Source organism: Quercus lobata, chromosome 1, assembly GCF_001633185.2.
Source record: "Quercus lobata isolate SW786 chromosome 1, ValleyOak3.0 Primary Assembly, whole genome shotgun sequence".
Taxonomy (NCBI): domain Eukaryota; kingdom Viridiplantae; phylum Streptophyta; class Magnoliopsida; order Fagales; family Fagaceae; genus Quercus; species Quercus lobata.
Window position 1 is genome coordinate 20,011,027 of NC_044904.1, and position 19,847 is coordinate 20,030,873.

Below are 19,847 nucleotides of genomic sequence, written 5' to 3' on the forward strand. Positions count from 1 at the left end.
TTCTTCATAACAAATACACTCGTATGATATTCTAATGGGTGGTCAAGATTTGTCTCCCCGGACCTGTTTGATAAATCTCTTAAAAAATAACATTTTCTTAAGAAAGTTGAAGGTTTGATGTTGACTGCATGCATTTTGTAGAATGAAAATGTTGGGGAAAAATCCTAATCCCCTCTATGTCTATGTTTGAATTAAAATTAATAACTATTAAGCAATAGCAATATTATAGAAACAAAAAAAATTCAGCAAGCACCACACAACCACAACACAAAAACACCAAATCTTACGTGGAAAACCCTCTAGTGTAGAGGGAAAAATCATGGGGTAGCTCCAAAAAATATCCACTATAAATAGAGATTACAATTATCAAGTTTATACTAAACTTGTGTTCATAATAAATTGGATATACAACAAATTAATCTCAATGAGTAAATACAATTTCACCACAAAGTCAATAGCAAAATCTTCCTTTGAATACTCCAACTCTCCATAGTTGTAGCACTCAAAAGCTCCATGAGAACTCCACCAATTTATCTTCCTTGTGTGAGCAAAGAAAAATATCTCCTTTTTCTTTTTCACTCTCTCACACTCTCACTGTGTTTCTCTCTATTTTTCGGACTGCACCTCCAGCTGAAGCTCTCTCTTTTTTGTGTTTTGCTCTCTCTGGAACTCACATACAAATGGCCAAGAAAGGCTCTCTGTTTCAGCTTTGCTCACAAGGCCGAATGGCCTTTGTTTTCCTTCTTTTTTTTCTTTGTCCGTTTCAGCGTGTCTCACACGCCTAAGTCACTGCCCAAAAAAATGGCATGCTGACTTTGGAACACTTCTCATTAAATGGAAAGCTGAATTTGAAGACTCTTGGAACCAAGCTCATAAATGAGCTTTGACAAGGCATGGCAAGCAAGTGGGCTGGACCCACACGGTAAGGCACCCAACAGAAAAATTGGAGTAGGAAACCAAAAAGTTTATTTCCGCACACTTTGTTACATACATTACCACAATTTATGTACGAGTCAAGTTATTATTGATTTTTTTTTTTCACCAAATACTAGAGAATCAGTTATGTAATCTAACTTGTGAAAAGTCTTTGGTAAAATGAGTTGTAGGAAACAGTAGCTGTTAATTCTGGACTACACTAATTTCATTCCGTCCATGCATCCTTCATGCACGTACGTTCGCATGGAAGCCATGAATTTGAATGTCCTAATATATGGTTCTTATTTTTGACCTTAAGGCCATGTTTTCCGACTCAAAATTTGTTATAACATCTGTGCCTAAGGGTGCGTTTGATTCGACTTTAAACGAATTTCGGAAATCAATTTCCGGAAAATGGAGCGTTTGGCTGTGACGGAAAATATTATTTTCCGGAAATTGATTTCCTGTTGACCGAAATTTGAAGCCTTGACCACGGAAATGAATTTCTGCCTTCATTTTCACTTCAATTCATTTCCGTGGCTTGCAAAACGCAGAGAGAGGGAGAGAAAAAACAGAAAACACAACACGCGAGCGAGAGAGAAAGAACAAAAAAAAAACAATCTACCTCACACCCAGAGCTCCGATCCGGCGAACGAGCGAGAGAAAGTCGATTCAAACGCACCCCAAACCGCGATCGATCCAGCAACCCAGAGCTCCGATCCGGCGAACGAGCGAGAGAAAGTCGATTCAAACGCACCCCAAACCGCGATCGATCCAGCAACCCAGAGCTCCGATCCGGCGAATGACCACCGCGCCAAACGCCGCAGACCCACGGTGAGTGACAGCTCAAACTCACACCGATCCGCCACACACTCACCTCACCTCCGACCCACACATCCGATCCACTCACCTCACCGGTCCACACGTCCGATCCGCCACACCGATCTCTTTTTTTTTCTTTTTTTCTTTTTTGAGAAAGCCCGATCCGATCTCTGAAATATATATATATATATATATTTCTATTTAGTTGTTTATTTATATAAATATTTATATAATTATTTACATGTTTTTATTTATTAATTTTTGTATTATACATTGTTTATAACTGTGTATTTGTGGGTAATGTATATCAAAATTTTGGGACTTTTCTGATTGCAGGTTATTTATTAATTTTTTCAATTATCCATTGTCGATTAAACTGTGTATTTGTGGATTATGTATATGAAATTTTGGGGCTTTTCTGATTGCAGGATATTTATCAATTTTTTTAATTATCCATTGTTTATGAAACTGTGTATTTATGGGTGATGCATATATCAATTTTGGGGCTTTTCTGATTGCAGGTTATTCCCAATTGGTTTGTGGTCTGAAATTTTTTTTTAGAATTTTGGGGCTTGACTGGTTATGCATGATTGGTTTTTGCTGTTATTTTTATTAGAATTTGGTTATGGGTTATGTGTAGAAATTTTGGGGCTTCACCCATGCTTGGTGTTATTATGTTCTTGCAGACCAATATGTGTGTGTTTAAACCTTCATTGAAGGTGCTTTGGGTATATAGGTGATTATAAATAGAATGTAATGTGATGGTATTGTGCGATATCAATGTGTAGTTATCAATGTGATGGTATTGTTATAGTGTAAATAGAATGCAATGTGATGGTTTGGATGTTATATGTTTGTGGCTGATTTTATTTATGGTGTAATCAATAGCATACTTGTTTACATACCTCTTAAACTACAATGTTTGTGATTTTGTTAGATGAAGAAAAAAACCAAAGCCGCAATTCTTGCCTCAGTTGCATCTGTCCTCCTTGTGGGGGTTGCATTGTTAAAGAAATTACGACGTAGACGTAGAGAACTGCCTAGGGCGCCTTATGTTAACCATGCCGCCGAGAGAGAGGAATACATAAATAGTGTTTTGCATGGAAGTGAGAGACATTGTGTGAATCAACTTAGGATGAAGCCTATAGCTTTCCACCACTTATGTCACACCCTCACTGAGGGGGAGCACGTACGTCCGACTGTTCACATGTCTGTTACGGAGCAAGTGTTCATTTTCTTGCACATTATTGGTCATAATGTGAGGTTTCGTGTAATGGGTAGTCGGATCTATAGATCAACTGAGACTGTTCATAGATACTTCAAGATTGTCCTTAGGGGGGTCCTGAAATTATATAGAGCTCTAATAAGACTGCGTAGCGAAGATACACCTCCAGAGATAAGGAATAGCAGAAGGTTTTACCCATATTTTAAGGTAAATATTGCGACTTGTGTGTTTTTGTAAATTGTGAAGATTTATGTAATTTTAAACCATTATGTTTGTCGAAAATTAGGATTGTGTTGGAGCAATAGATGGTACACATGTTCGTGCATCTGTGCCACCTGAAATACAAGGAAGATTTCGTGGTCGCAAAGATGGAACCACGCAAAATGTGTTAGCTGCCATTAGTTTTGACTTAAAGTTCACTTATGTGTTGGCTGGATGGGAAGGCAGTGCACATGATTCACGTGTATTAAATGATGCATTTGCTAGGACAGGGGGATTTTCAATTCCCAATGGTATTACACGATTACTTCACCCTTTTGGTTTGTTAGTTTAATAAATATTATGTGTTTTCCTAAACATAGTAGTGATTTGGTTTTTTTTTTTTAATATATGTAGGTAAATTTTATCTTGGTGATGCTGGGTATGGTAATAAAAATGGAATATTGTCACCGTATCGGAGTGTACGATATCACTTGAAAGAGTTTAGTGATCGTCCTCCTGAGAATGCGCAAGAATTGTTCAACCTCCGACACTCTTCATTGAGAACTACCATTGAGCGAGGGTTTGGAGTGGTGAAAAAACGTTTTCGAGTGTTGGATGCAGAACCATATTGGTCTTTCCCAACCCAAGTGAAAGTAGTGTTAGCGTGTTGTGTGGTTCATAATCACATTATGGGGGTTGAACCAAATGACCATATTATGGAAGATGCAATGAACCAAGTAGAGCTTAGTGACCACCAACAAGAAACACAATCCCATCGGGAGTCCGTCGAAGATAGTAGATCATGGAATGCTAAGAGAGATGAGATATGCCAAGCCATGTGGTCTGATTATATCAGGAGTGGAGAGTAGTATTTTATTTAGATTTCTATGATTGTATTGTGTTTTTCCTTTTTGTTTTTTTGTAAAGACAATGTATGTAATATAGACTTTTGGTGATGTAATGAAAAAGAATTTTTAGCATTACATTGTTATTTGATGGTATTACATTGTCATTTCCATAGTTAGCATGTTCCATTCTGTTGTGCACATTCATAAGCGTGGTTGTATGTGTGTTTGATTTGTTATTCATGTTCCGAGCGTAATTACTAAATGCTACTCTCACTATACTATTTTCATATGTAGTAATGTCAAAGGGCAAAGAAAAAGTTAGCGGCAGCAAGCAATTTAGGTGGCTGCCACCTATGCATGAGATGATGCTAAAGATACTTACAGAGGAGGCTGGAAAGGGCAATAAGCCCTCTAATACTTTTAGGGCCGGCTCCTTTGCTCTTGTAGCGAAGGAGATAACGGCCCATTTCGGGGTTGAGTGCCACCCTGTATTTGTGGAGAACCGGATGCGGACTCTAAGGTCCATGTGGGCAACTATTCAAGAGCTTAGAAAGAAGAGTGGATTCGGTTGGGACGAAAATCTGAAAATGATAACTTGTGACACTAAAACATACCAAGAAGAAGTTATGGTATGGCTTCTAACTATATTTTCTTAATACTTTTTTTAAGGTGATTTTTTTAATGGGTTTTTTTCAGCTATGACTTGGGAATAATAGGAAATTAAGGACCCACTGTTTTCTTTGATCTTTCTATTTGGTTGCTAGGAAGAAGTGAATGAAAGAAAACAAAGTTTTTAACCAAAAGATTTGTGCTTGCTGTTGTGTTTTTTTTTCTTTTTTCTTTTTAATTGGGCTCTCTTAGCAGTGAAGTGTGCATAATAGTAACATAATGTATTTACTTGTTTCATCCTTATTTGAGAGTTTTTTTGCATTACTTGTTTGATTACTGAGAAAATGTAGGAAAAAGTATGGAGTATTTGCTTTAATTGTTATTGCATAGTCTTTTATATTGAATTTATGAGTGAAGTTATTATTGCATTGTTATATACGTTCTTTTCTCCCTTACAGGCACATCGGAAGCATGCCGAGTATCTGAACAAAAAAATTGAGTTTTACGATGAATTAGCGATTGTGGTGGGAAAGGACACAGCCACAGGTGGCTTTGCTAAGTCCGGAGTGGATATCGAAAATGAGCCAGATAATGGGGATAATGGGGATAGTGCAGAGTTTGTTGCAGATAATGTGGAGGAATGTGTGGCTGAAAAGGGGAAGAACGCAAATGAATCATCCACCACTGGGTTGGGAATTTCCAAGTCCCGCAAAAGAGGGCGTGCAGCTTCTAATGTTGATGATAGTGTGCTGACTGATCTGTCTGATCAGCTGAAGGAAATAGCTGGCGCTCTGAAAGAAATTAATCGGGGCCCGGTAGATTATACAACTTTGTATAATGAGGTAATGGCTATGATGGCGGAGGGATATAGCGAAGATCTGCTCGCTACTGCCTTCGACCATCTTTGTGAGAATGAGAAGACGGCACGTAGATTTTTAGCCAAGAATGCTAGGTTGAGGAAGCTATGGTTAGATGGTTATTTTTTCTCACAAATTTGATTTGCTTATTTCATGTTGACTGTGATGGTAGATTTAGGAATTAACTTATGTTGTAGTATTAATATTGACCTATCAATGTATTATATATGTACTCTTTTGTATTATTGGGACGATACAATTGCCCAAATTATGTATTTGTACTGTTCAGATACCACAAATAGGTATCATTTTTGTATGCCATTGAGGTGTAATGCCAATGGTGAACGATTGATGTGGCTGTTTTTATATAAATATTATGGGTATATTCGAATGATTATGTTTGATGTTGAACCAAATGACCATAATTTTCCGTAAAGTATTGTTACAGATATGTATAGGGAATGCAGGTTCTTGAATTTTATCTATAGAGTAAAATATAGCTTCAAACTAGTTATTTTTAAGCTCTAACTCCAGCTCGATTATGTTGATCCAAACTATTTTCCGTAAAGTATTTTCCGAACCAAACATGGGAAAACGTTTTCCGTAAAGTATTTTCCGTAAAATATTTGGACGAATCAAACACCGGAATTAAATTTCCGTAAAACGATTTCCGTAAAATATTTGGACGAATCAAACACCGAAATTGATTTTCCGTAAAACGATTTCCGAAACAGCCAAACACCCAAATACATTTTCCTTTTCCGGAAATTAGCATTTCCGGAAAATATGTATTTTCCGGAAAACGATTTCCAGCAACCAAACACAGCCTAAATGTTTTTTTTTTTTCTTCGATAAGCACAAACCTAAACGTTTGATGACATTGGTTGTTACCTATTTTGACCAATAAAGTCCTTCAAGTTAAGGGCCAATTAGACCTCCATGTGCTGTCTATCAGACTGTCACTCTGTCGGTAGATTCCGTACTACCACATTTCCCTGTCCACTACCGCGTTTCTTTCACATTGTTCATAAAAAATTGTGATATGCGTGTACTCTAAAATTTTTGAAATTCTCATTTAAGGTGTGTTGAGATACCGTTTATTTTGTTGAAAATTAAAAATACTGTAACAAAATAATTTTTAAATATGTGAATAATACTGTCAGACTTATTTTTAATGAAAGTTTTGTTGAAAAAAAAGATTTGTGGGTTTCGTGAACAATGCACGGAACCCACTAGAAAAGCCAACAGCCACAAAAACATGCGGCTAAAAAAAAGAAAGAAAACACAGACGCAATAAGCTAGATTTTCATCAATACCCAAACGGGTAGTTAAGCTCTTTAAAAAGTTAACTAAACTCAATTATTTTAGGCTTCCCCCAATTAAAAATTATGAACTCCTTAGAGGAAAAAAAATTAATGCTTTAAAAATGATGCTATGTCATTGTTATTATGCCATGTGGTATTATTTTATTAAATTAACTAAATACACGTGACAAGATTATGTTTTATTTAACAGAAAATATAGATGGAAGCATTGTTGATTTAAATGAAATATAATTTTAAGAGTGTAAAATTCAAATTTTAAAATTTTAGAGAATAAAATCCAAAAACACTGAACTTCAAGGATGTAGTTTGCACTTTAACCTTTTTTTTTTTTTAGTGCACTTTAGAAAGATTATTTAATTTTCAAATGTTTTATTTTTTATATTTTTGTTAGAGATATATTAAGCCCAATAGTATAGGCTCAAGTCCAATCTAACTTAGTGTGCAAGCCAAGTATTATACTTGTACAACAAGTCTATTAATCATAATTAATATAGTTAATCTAGGATTTAGCCTCTTTTATGTACCTATATATATTGGGTTCATTGTAATACAAGATTTGTACTTGGTTTACACATTAAGTAAGATTAGGCTCCCCTATGCTATTGGGTTTAATATATCTCTAACGATTTTGAAGATTTTTTTAAAGAAAATGAAACTTGCCCCAAACAAGCTTGATTTTAGGATGTAGTATAATGATAGGATAACAAACAATGTTAAATAAATAGGAGGAAAGAAACATAAAAGAGAAGAAGAAAGAAACATTGGAAATTTATGTGGTCTAAACTAATTGTCTATGAATATAGAAGAAACCTTTGAGAGCTACATATCTTATCTATGAGTGAAGTACAAATCTTGTGTTACAACAAAAGAAAAACCTTAAATTGACCATATATTAACTATAGTTAACAGACTTGTGGAACAAATATATTTTTTTGTCTTGCACACATTAAGTAAAATTGGGTTTGGACCTTGACTATTGGGCTTGATATGTCTTTAACAAACCATATTAAGACTTAAAAGTATGATGGGTAGGCAAATGACAGCTCTTTCCTCAAGTTCAAGATTTATTTGATTATGGTTAAAATTTTTCTAGTCAAAATAAGGCAGGTATATTATTAATAAGGGTAAATTTCAGTAACTTGCCCTAAGGTTTGGGCTAATACCAACTAGGTTCAAGAAATTTTAAAATTGAATTTAGTCCCTAAACACCGTTAATGTTGTTAGTCAGCCCTCTCTTCTCTCTAATTCTCCCTTGCCTTTTATTCTCTCTATTGTCCCTCTCTTCTCTCTTTGTGTGTACACCCAGCCAAACCTATACCAAATCAGCAAGACATGCACAGGTTTTGACTAATGAATCCATCAAATTCTTCTATTGTACAAACCATATTAAGACTTAAAAGTGTGATGGGTAGGCAAATGACAACTCTTTCCTCAAGTTCAAGATTTATTTGATAATGGTTAAAAATTTTCTAGTCAAAATAAGGCAGGTATATTATTAATAAGGGTAAATTTCAGTAACTTGCCCTGAGGTTTGGGCTAATACCAACTAGGTTCAAGAAATTTTAAAATTGAATTTAGTCCCTAAACACCATTAATGTTGTTAGTCAGCCCTCTCTTCTCTCTGATTCTCCCCTGCCCTCTATTCTCTCTATTGTCCCTCTCTTCTCTCTTTGTGTGTACACCCAGCCAAACCTATACCAAATCAGCAAGACATGCACAGATTTTGACTAATGAATCCATCAAATTCTTCTCTTGTACAAAACCAAACAAAATCACTGTCTCTTCACCATTGTCAGTTTTTCACAAACCCACTACCACAAAAAAATCTTACACATCATTGATTTAGGCACATATGCATAGTACATTCAAGCCCATTGGAAATCAATCCCTATATCCTATTTTCCAAACCTTAATAGCCAAGCTCAAAACACCCAATATCATATTTTACAAACCCAAATCAACATCAAAATCACTAAATCCCTACAACCAACAAAAACTCAATCCCTAAATTAACAAAACCAAAAAGCTATCACAATACCAAACACAAAAGGGGTTTGCCCAAAAACAAAAGGAGAAAATAAATTAAAAAAAAATAAAGAAGAAAATAAGAGAGAAATATAGAGGAGAAGACATTGGCTAATGGTAGTGGTGGTGGTGGTGAGCTCAGCTGCCATTAGTGGTGGTATGGCTTTGTGGAGTTCAGCCATGGCTGAGCTTAAGAGAAAAAGAACCGATAAAGAGAGCCAATGTGGTACTGGTGTTGGCTTGTGGTGATTGTGGCTTGAGACTGTGGCGGTGGCGGTAGTTGTGGCTTGAGATTTTGGGGCCCATAATTTAGGGTTATGAAGAGGAATGAGAAATCTTGAGTTGAGAGAAGAGAGAGACATGAAAGAGGAGAGAATCTGCAAAAGGAGAGAGAGAATAGTGGGCCAAATGACTAACGGATGGGCTAACGATGTTTAAGGAGTAAGTTGGGCTTAAGGACTAAGTTGGTCAATTTTGAAATGTGTTGGACCTAGTTGGCATTAGTTCAAATCTTAGGATAGGTTGCTAAAATTTATCCTATTAATAATAACGAGGAATTTGATATCCAAGTATCATGAGAAGACACCAGATTTATGTGAAGCCACATTTGGAACAAGTTCAAGTCTTTGAATTTGAAACTTTGCATTTAATTTAATTAATTACAAAGAAGTCAAAAATTAAAAGGTAGAGTTGCTTGAGAAGGTAGATGTAAATCAATAATAAGAAAAAGATCAAGGGATAAAAATTGTATTCTGGAAAATTTTATGAGACTCAAGTTCAAGGTGAACAAATAACCCACAAGTTCTTATTGGATTCCATTGATTCTCCCGATTCCCGACTTCAAAGCATCGGAATGCAATGACTTCGTTATGGATGAAAATTTAATTTGAATTTTATTCCTAAATTGGTTGACCTCATGTTTTCAAAAATAAAAATAAAAAATTGGCTGACCTCATAAATCAGGTAAAGGTTGCTAAAAAGAATTTTCTAGTCTTCTACTTCTGAAAAATAAGTTTTATAACATTTCACGAAGTGCAAAATGCTTTAAGCATTGATTCATTTGGTTAAAAAATTTTAGTTTAAAATTGAAAATACGAGTATGGGCTTTTTTTTTTTTTTTTTTTTTTTTTGTTTAAAGTGAAGTTCAACCTATAAATTGTTTGAGAGTAATTTATGATTATCAAATCACTTTAGTTACTACATTGGTAATTTCCTATTTTAGGATTGAGATAATTAAAATGCAATATCTAAGGTATTATATACACTGGTTTCTTAAAAAAAAGGGTATTATATACACTGGGTGCAAGTGAATCCAACGACAAATTTTTTTTTTTATTTTTTGGTTTTTTGTATTTGATCCAATGGTAGAGGAAAAAAGTTATTTTTTCCCCTCGTACTGAATTCAATTGTACCTGTGTCTAGAAATTATATTGGATCTCAATCCCTTATTTTACATCAATGAGGCATATATATTGGCCCATAAAATTATATGGAATAAAGCTAAATTCCCTTATGATTTTCACTTACAATATTATTGTGAGACAAAGTTATTTTTCTTTCATATCTAAGAATTATGTTAAACTAAAACAGTGATCTAACCCCTAGAGGCTATTCAATCTACATAAGCGAAGAATATATATATATACACACATATTGACTAATGGAAAGCAAGCATAATAGGAAATTAATTACTGTTTTTGACAGGGAGGAAGCTATTTGATGGCTTGGGGGTTATGCCACCGGATTTAAAAAAGAACCTAAGAAAATTCTCCTTGGCCTTCCCAAACATGATCCTTTGCGCCTTGTAGAAAAAATTTGTATAATCATACCAAACAATTTAGAAAATGACAAAATTTATATACAGTATTTTAAGTTTTTTTTTCTTAAAATTTAACCATATGACTACTTAATTAAAAAATAAACTTATATTCTATAAGAAAAAAATAAATAAATAAAAAACCACGTAACAGAATTTTAAGAAACAGCACCTAAGTCTTGCCATTTGGAAAAACTCCAGAATTTTCCAAAAAGAAATTATAAATTTATACCATCACAACACCACAGCCTAGTTCAGTCAATCTGCTTCACTCATTCTTACAGTAAAAATTCTTAGGGTCCGATTAGAAACAATTTATTTAACTGAAATTGAAAACTTTTTATTAAAAGTGTAGAAAAAAAAAAATTTGAAAAATAAGCTGAATAATACAATGAGATTTATAAATAATATTAAAAATACAATAAAACCTATAAATAAAAAAAATATATAAAATAAGATTACAAATAAACTGAAAATTTCAGTTTATCCCAAATTATCTTTTACTGGTTTTAATTTGTCAGTTTGTCTTCTCTGCCCAAGCACGCACCATGCTTTCATTTTTCACTAGAGAAATGTCAAATGCGTTTACACACTCTCTTTCTCTCTAGCAGCTGTTGCAATTTTTTGTTATCTTTTATATTCAAAATGTGTGGCTGTGATGTGTTGGGTAAATGTTGAAGTCATGAATTATGTCAGAATGCACGTGAATACTAGGTGGGATGTTTTGAACTTTTGATTCTTTTGACTTGTATTGGATATATTTTTTTTTTTTTTGCACATCTAATTGGGCCATTCCAAAGATAACAATAGTGGTGAACTGGGCCATTAAATTAGGTTAAAGACATAGATTTGTGTGACCATTTATTAGTTTACATTAGATTATCAATATCATATTTGCATGGTATATTATAGACATGTGCATAACATTTTACACTTTTTACAATTGTATATGATTTTGTACAAATTAGTTTATTCTATAATGTAAATCTTATATTGATAGTGTAATGTAAACCAATAATTAAATGGAAAAAAAAAAGAATATATATATATATAATAAAAATAACAATAATATCGAAACAGCATACTACTATTGAACAATATCAAAAACTTTGATTTCCTTGACCAAACCAAAATATCCAAATTCCATTTGATAGATTGTATTAAAAAAAAAAATTATTTTGCGTTTTTTCATCTGTTGACAATTTTTTTATTAAAAGAACGGCCCAATTGTCGGTACTATATGAATGTTGGTTTGCAGGGGCGTAGCTAGAAAATTTTACTTGGGGGGGGCCAAATTGTAGTATTGATATATTAAGCGCAGTTCATATTGAATACAAAATTATTAACTTTGATATATTGTTATATTCTTAAATATTAATGAACATACAAAAATTATATAGTTTATTATAGACAAATACAAAAAAAAAAAAAAAAAAAAAATCCAATAAAAGAACAATTCACATCAAAATTATGCCCAACAATCTTTAATGGAATAAAGATAGCAATACAAAAATGTGAACAAAAAATCTTAAATACCCTTTTGCATATCAACACACACATAGTGGTAGAAGAAAGAAACAAAAATAATCCTAAGGGTAAAATAACAATGATTTTTGATAAAAGAGAGAGAAAAGAAAATGCACTTGCATATTCACTTCTTTAAAGAGTCAAGAAGATGATGTTGCACCAGGAAAAAAAATGGATTAATAATTTTGGTTGAGATAAGAGTTTTTGTGTTGAGAAGAAAGAAAATGGAGCAATGGGCTGGCACTAGCAGCTACAACAAAGCTTCGTAGGTACCTAAAGATGAAAAAAAATTGAAATTATGTTGGGAAATAGGTTGTCAATGATGCTAGAGAGTGAGTTATTATCCATTGGATTAGTTATAAATTTTTTGGACAATAGAGAAGATCAACTATTAGTAATTATCTTTTGGACTAACTATAAATCTTAGGAATAATTGGGGTGGACAGGTAATAAAGTTTTGAACAATTGAGGAGGCCAACTAAAAATCCATTGAACTAACTAGAAATCTTAAAAATAATTGGGAGGGCCGGTTCTAATTTTTTGGGAGGGCTATATCCTATTACTAGTATAGTTGTAGGGTTCTCCACCACCACCACCCCCCCACCCCCACACCCCGCGGATCATGTAGTTTGGATTTTTAAGATGAAAAAAAAAAATTGCTTTACTTCAACCTCCTTCAATTGAGATCCTGGTTTCGTCCCTGGTTTTTGGCTAGTGAAAAATCATGCATGTTAATCCCGTCATCTCTAACATACCTGCATGTTTTGACTTTTGATTCTTTCATATTCACTTATGGCTTCAACGTTTTTCTAAAAATCATGCATGTTAAACCTGTCATCTCTAACATACCTGCATGGTTTGACTTTTGATTCTTTCATATTCACTTATGGCTTCAACATTTTTGTCTTTTTACTTACCTTTTAATCAAATATGAATGTTCAATGATGTATCTTGTTATTCTAGAAGTCCACAAGTGACATCAATACTAGAAATAGAAAACTAATAATGGAACTTGAGGCAATCAACTTACCATATTTGTTAATTTCAACATCATTTTAAGTTTGACCTCCGCATGAGAAACAAAGAAAATGAACCTAAGGCTAAGCCCTTTGGAAAAGTTTATCTAATTAACTAGCTAGCACACAGACTCTTGGCCTGGCTACTAAATATTTTCTCTTCATTTACTTTTTGTTCTTTACTTATTTTCATTTTTTGATTTGTAAATAGTTGGAAAGGGATAGGGAGATATAAGCTTCAAATCACATACATGCGGCACCAAAAAAAAATTCATTACTATTGAGTTATCACTTGAATCCCATGTTTTGACTTTTATTCAATTCACCATGTACACATTTTTTTTTTTTTAAGTTCATATTTAAAACATGAAAGTGATAGTGTGTACAAATGATATACAAAAATGAGTGTCTATTAATCCTATTGTGGAGTATCTAAATAAGGCCTCACTCTTGTTCTTCCCACCTTTACCCACTTTTGTCTCTTACTGTGCATTTGGGAAACTGCTCCTCATCCAAACATGCTTACCTTGGTAAATTCCTCTTTTTTGACGTGTTATGTAGCCAAGTAATGATTTAGTAATCGTTGTTGTCCTAGTCAATAATGTGGGTCCAAACCTGATCTTTGGTCTCAATAGCTCCGTTAAAGGATTTCTTTTAACTCCTTAGTAAAAAAAATTTCTTATATAAGACAGTCTCATGAAATCTGTCTCAGTGATATATAGGTCTTACATGTGTGGAACTGAGTGTTTTCTTCCAAAATGCATCCGAATGTAATTTCCCTGAATGGACGAAAATTGGACAGAAAACAAGCGGACAAAAATGTCTCGCACAGTGCAACGTACTTAGAGCATCCACACTAGATGTGGTATATGTGCCAAATGCCAAATATTTGGCACATTTGCCACACCAAACACCAAAAACCCTTTTTATCAGATGTTCCAAATGCCATAATTTTTGCAACATATGAACAGTGCCGTTGCATATTTGCCACTGTACGGACAGAAATGGAATAACTGATTAATATTTTTTTATTCTCTTTTCTCTCTCCTCTCTCTTCAGTTTATTCTTTTCTCTTCTCTCTCATCGATTCCCTCTCTCTTATAAATTGTTGATCTTGATCCATCATCGGCAATCTCTCACCGGTTGCATTTTGCATCGTCATCGCCGATCTCTCCGGGCCTCGTCATCGTCATCGTCATCACCAATCGGAATCGACGTGGGCATCGACATTGAGGTGAGATCGGAGTGTTCGTCACGATCATGGGCATCGACCTTGAGATCTTGATCGTGGGCATTGACATTGAAGTGAGGTGAGGTGAGATCTTGATCGTGGGTTGCCGGTGCTAGTGGGTTTGAGTTGATCGGAGTGTTTTCTGGGTTTGATGGGCATCGATGTTGAGTTGATCAAGATCTTGATCGTGGGTTGAGGTGAGTGAGATCTTGATCAGAGTGTTTTTTGGGTTTGAGTTGCTGTGCTAGTGGGTGTTGCTTTGTTTTTAATGGGTTTTGTGGTGGGTTGTTAATGATGGGGGTTGTGGTGGTGGTTTTGTTTTTAGTTTTTTGTTTTGCAATGGATTGTGGTTGCCACGGTGGTGGTGGTGGCGGCGGCGGCAGCAGTGTTGTGATTGTTATTTATTTTGTTAGATATATTATTTTAATGTAATATCATTTTAATGTATAGAATTGAATGATAAAACATCTGATAAATGGAATATTGTAAAATGATGTGGTAAAATAATAAAGTAGGTCTTTGGCGTGGCAAAATGACATTTTTTTTTGTAACATCTGCTGTGGATGCTCTTATCCTTTTCATTTCTTTTTTTGTCTTTCTCTTCCTTGTTTTCTTCACTTTATTGTGCAACGCTTCACTATAATTGTATGTATAAAAGAAAGTGCCCATTCATATACAATTTAAAAAAAAAATTATAATTTATTATCTTTTTTATTTGATAGGAGCATGAAAGTAAATTTATATAAACTTCGTTTTTAATTTCATCTTTTTCATTTTCAATTAAATATTATAAAAGAAAACTAAAATCTCTTCTATGTTTTCACTTTTTCATTCTTTGCACATTTTCTATCTTCCTACTTTTTCATCTCCCCAATTATCCGAATGGGTAAAAAAGAATCCGATTGATTTCAAAATCAACAGATTTTTTATTCTATTTTCTTTTCCTTGTTTTTCTTTTTCCATGCGCCAAGATACTGACATACTTTAAACATAGGTTGTCAAAATTTGTGCCCTTTTGGGGGGGGGGGGGGGGGAGCAACTTGCGTATTGTATAATGAAAAAATATAGGAGTAGAACCAGATGTTAATTGTGGACTTTCACTAAGTTTCATTCCTTCCATTTCTTCTAGAGTCAAGTTTAATCAACTTCCATAGGAAAGGGACAGATCGAACAAGACTAGGTTGCAATTTGCAAGCATGGATGTCATGAATTTGTCTGTTCTAACTATGGTGTTCTTATTTTTCAAATTGTTGAAACTCACTTGACCTTAGGCCATGCCTTCACACCCAAAACTTGTCTAACATCTCTCCATTGCAAACCTAGCTAGACTCGTTAATTAAGCTAGCTAAGAAGACTTAACGATGTGGGATTCATTCCAAACCTCAGTTATTATTGCAGAAAACTTGTCTTTTTCATACTTTTAAAACCCTAGTTGTGTACGCAGGAGTGTGCCTGCGTATGCATGCTTTGGCCCATGTACGTAGGCCACTGCCCATGTACGTGGGCCAATGGCCACTTTGATCTTTTGTTTTCAAAAATAGATTTTTGCTTATTTAAAAGGTTATATTTTCCATTTTAACACTCCTCAAGTCAATTTGATATCTTATTGAACTCTAAACTGGCCTTGAACCTTTAGAGTTCAGGCATCATTGGGGAATGAGAGTCCGAGTCGTAAGGAGTACAAAATGCGGTGTCTACACATGTTTCATGTTTTTTTGGATGGTCTTGAAAAAACTTAAATTATACAAAATTTAATAAAAACATAACTTGAATAAATCTACATAAAAAATTAAATAATAATAATAATACATAAATAAATAAAAGATGTTTTCAAGCCTAGTAATAGTCTTCTTTTCGTTGTAATAAAAGATGTTTATTGAAATAAAAAGTACATTGACCTTATTGGCGCCTATAGGGACCCCAATTAAATGATAGGGATTTTTTTTTGGTTCCACCCAGAATTTTGTGTGTGTATATATATAAAATAGGTTATAGTATACATAATAAAAAAAATTAATATAAATTTATATGTGTGATGCATTAATTTTTATATTATTTAATGAGTACAAATAAATTATTTCTTACATATTATGTAATAAAGGCATAAGAGTAAATTTATATAAACTACATTTTCTATTCTCCCACTTTTCTCTTCAACCAAACAAAAGATTTTTCATCCCTCCCACTTTTCCACCCCTCCAACTAAACGCACACGAGGGAAAGCTTAATTTTTTCTATCATTCCATTTTTCCATCCTCCCACCAATTTTTTACCCTCCCACTTTTTCACTCCTCCCACCAAACGGGTCCCTAAGTAATGTGAGACAATTGCCTCTTCTTCTTTTTTGAGAAACAAACACACATACAAGGGAAAAAAAATAAAAAATAAAAAAGATTCTAACATAAAACATTTCCACAAACTCCAGTCAAAAGCTATAGAATTAATATTTTTGTTCATTTGTTGTTGTTTGACCTTTTCTTGTTATTGTTATGACTATTTTTGCTATTATTTAAGCTAATTTTTATTTTTGTTATTTAGACTTTTTATATAAACTTTTTGTTTATGGGGTTAAGGATTATGTTTGTGGGGGTCTTTTTTTTTTGAACCCAAAATTTTGAGATTCTTAAGTTAGGGTGTTCAATATTTTTTTAGGTTGGTCAAAATAGCTTAGTTTAAAATTAATTATGTACATAATTTTTTTTTTTCGATTCAAGGTGCTCATTTGAATACCTTAAGGACTTGAAGTCAATGTGCAGCCACCCTTGGTCTACAGTGGTGACACATGTCACCTTATGTGTGCTAGCTATGCAAAGAGACGGGTTGATGGAGGGGGGCTAGGGTAGGCCATGGTCCCCTTGGATTTTCAAAAATTGCTCTTTTTTGTAAACAAGGATATCTAAACCTCTTCAAGTATCTGACTATTTCTTTGAGCATATGTAGCCCCCCTGTTCCACACACACCGATTTATTATAGAGAGGAATTCCATAGAGATGGCCGCAAGATACTGGAAAGAGATTTTGAACCCAGAATCTCATGAATATCACGAGGCCTTAGAAACTACTAAGCCAACCCCTTTAGGTTTCCAAAAATTGCTCTTCTTCTATTTTTGGTAAAAATATAAAAATTTATGTATAAATCTTTATAGTGGCCCCCTAGTCCCTAGATTTGACTAATACATCAATTTTGTTTCCCAAAATTATTCTTATTCCATACATAACTCATTAATTCAAAGTGTATTCAATGCATTTCATAAAAATATATAAAAGTTTATAAATTATTAATGCAATTTATTTTTCCTCTAATTACTTTTATATCATAATAGCCAATAAACTCCTACCACGTGGACAATCTAAAGTTCCCAATTAAATCCCTTTCCAAACCAGTGTCCAAATAGAGAACGAAGAAAGAAGTTAGACAAAAGCTCACCGCCACAGCCCTCCCTCTTCCATATTTGCTTGCCCAAACCTCCACCACACCACACACCAGAGCTCACCGCCACAGAGTTTGTTGGAGCTGTGCATGAGAACGAATTAAGAAAACCCACAGCCCTTAGACAAAAGCTTCCTCCCTCTTCCATCTTTGCTTGCCCAAACCTCCATCTTCGTTTTTTTTTTTTTTTCACCGTGAGGCATCCAAGGCCAAAACCAGTCTTAGTCCATCGCCGTTGACCACCACCACTACGAACAGTGTCGAATCTTGGTTTCTCCACTATTGATTTCAAGTTTTAGAAAGAAACTGAGGTTTGTTATGGGTTTGTTTTATGGTGGGTTTGCTATGAAATTTCTTTGTATTTTTGGGTCTTGACTTTGTGGGTTTGGCCGGTGATTGGTGAGTTCGGTGGTGCAAGTGGGTTTTGCCGGTGGGGTTGGTGGTGCAAATGGGTTTAGTGGTTGAAGGGTTAGGCTTTGGCGGTGCCAATAGGTTTCGCCTATGATTGGTGGTCATATTTGGTGGTGGCCGGTGGGGTTGGTTGTTTGCTTCTGTTAGGTTCTAAAGACTTAGGTTTTTATGTATTTAGAACTCTAATGTATATTGTTGGCAAACCATGATCAAAACAATATGTTTAGTTGTGTTTAGACTTGCTCAAAGTTGTATCTTTTATGTAAGGTTGGAATCGAGTTGATGCAGAAGTTACTGTGCATTTCGGCCTAGCTCGATCGGTCGAAGCTTAGGTTCAATCGATCAAATCTCGGGCAGAATGTGTTTTTCTGCAAATTTCCAACTCAGCCCTAGTTTGCTTAAAACGTTTAGGGTTTTCTAATTTATCCTAAGTATAAAATAAAAAAAAAAATAAAATAAAAAAAAACCCTAACCACATTTTAGTGTTGCTCATATTGCTGTTTGTGTAAATCTCTTGTGAGATCTAGAGGAGCTTTTCTTTACACAAACTTAGGGTTTTCAAGGAAGAGATATTATCTACACCTTGATGATCAACTCAGTTACTGCCATTGAAACTTAAAGAAACACAAGCGAGTGTGCTTGTATCTGATGGTGAATCCAAGAAAGGAGTCCGTAGATTCAGAGCTTGCACATGGTCGTGTCAATAAGTTCTACTGGTAGGTAGCAATAAAAAGTCGAGCGTGGGACTTGTAAGTCTTATTGTATGAACTTCAATTCTTTCAAAATAATGGATTCAAGTTTGCCTTGAGGATAGTTAGGTTAAATCATCCTCAGGTTTTTACTGGTTTGGTTTCCTGGGTGATCATATCTTTGTGTTATTTATCTTTCCGCTGCTATGCATGACATGATTGTTGTGATTGTGATAACCTAGTTTTGTTAAATTGGACTAAGTAATAACATGGCTAATTACCTAGGTTAATATAATTGTGTTTTTAAGGGATCTAAAAACTATCAGCTTCTAACTGGGTTTGTGTTTGTGGCGGTAAGCTCCGGCGAACTCTGTGGCGGTGAGCTCCGGCGAACTCTGTGGCGGTGAGCTCCAATGTGTGGTGTGGTGGAGGTTTGGGCAAGTAAATATGGAAGAGGGAGGGCTGTGGCGGTGAGCTTTTGTCTGACTTCTTTGTTCGTTCTCTATTTGGACACTAATTTGGAGAGGGATTTAAGTGGGAACTTAAGATTGTCCATGTGACAGGAGTTTATTGGCTGGCGTAAAACACCAGTTTTACACCACAGCCGGACTGAATGTTTTCTCTAGCTCATTCAACTAAATAATATTTAGGAGACATCTTAGAAATATATAAGTAAATATTTTTAATAAAACCTTCTTTATTTATTTTTTATTGTTTTTAGAAAATTAGAAATATGGACTTCTTTTTGTTTTTTTTCCTTTTAGAAGAAATCATAAATGTGGATTTAATAGTTAGGAGTAAGAAATCATATATATATATATATATTAGACACACATTTTTTTTAGAGAGTTTCAACCTATTATGGCGTCCGGACTAAGACAGCAATCAGTTTTTAACGTAG

At 34.4% G+C, this 19,847-nt stretch overlaps 2 protein-coding genes across 2 annotated transcripts; both read left to right on the top strand.

Moving 5' to 3' along the window:
• Window positions 1-2,652: 2,652 nt before the first annotated feature.
• On the top strand, window positions 2,653-4,042 carry LOC115985848. Its single transcript, XM_031108768.1, has 3 exons — window positions 2,653-3,169; window positions 3,249-3,474; window positions 3,578-4,042. Exons 1-3 carry the CDS (start codon window positions 2,675-2,677, stop codon window positions 4,030-4,032), a joined length of 1,176 nt encoding a protein of 391 aa, XP_030964628.1. The 5' UTR covers window positions 2,653-2,674; the 3' UTR covers window positions 4,033-4,042.
• A 47-nt stretch (window positions 4,043-4,089) lies between these two features.
• On the top strand, window positions 4,090-5,618 carry LOC115950558. The gene is made up of 2 exons (XM_031067752.1): window positions 4,090-4,640; window positions 5,079-5,618. The coding sequence occupies exons 1-2, from the start codon at window positions 4,308-4,310 to the stop codon at window positions 5,616-5,618; spliced, it is 873 nt and encodes a 290-aa protein (XP_030923612.1). The 5' UTR covers window positions 4,090-4,307.
• Window positions 5,619-19,847: the final 14,229 nt, after the last annotated feature.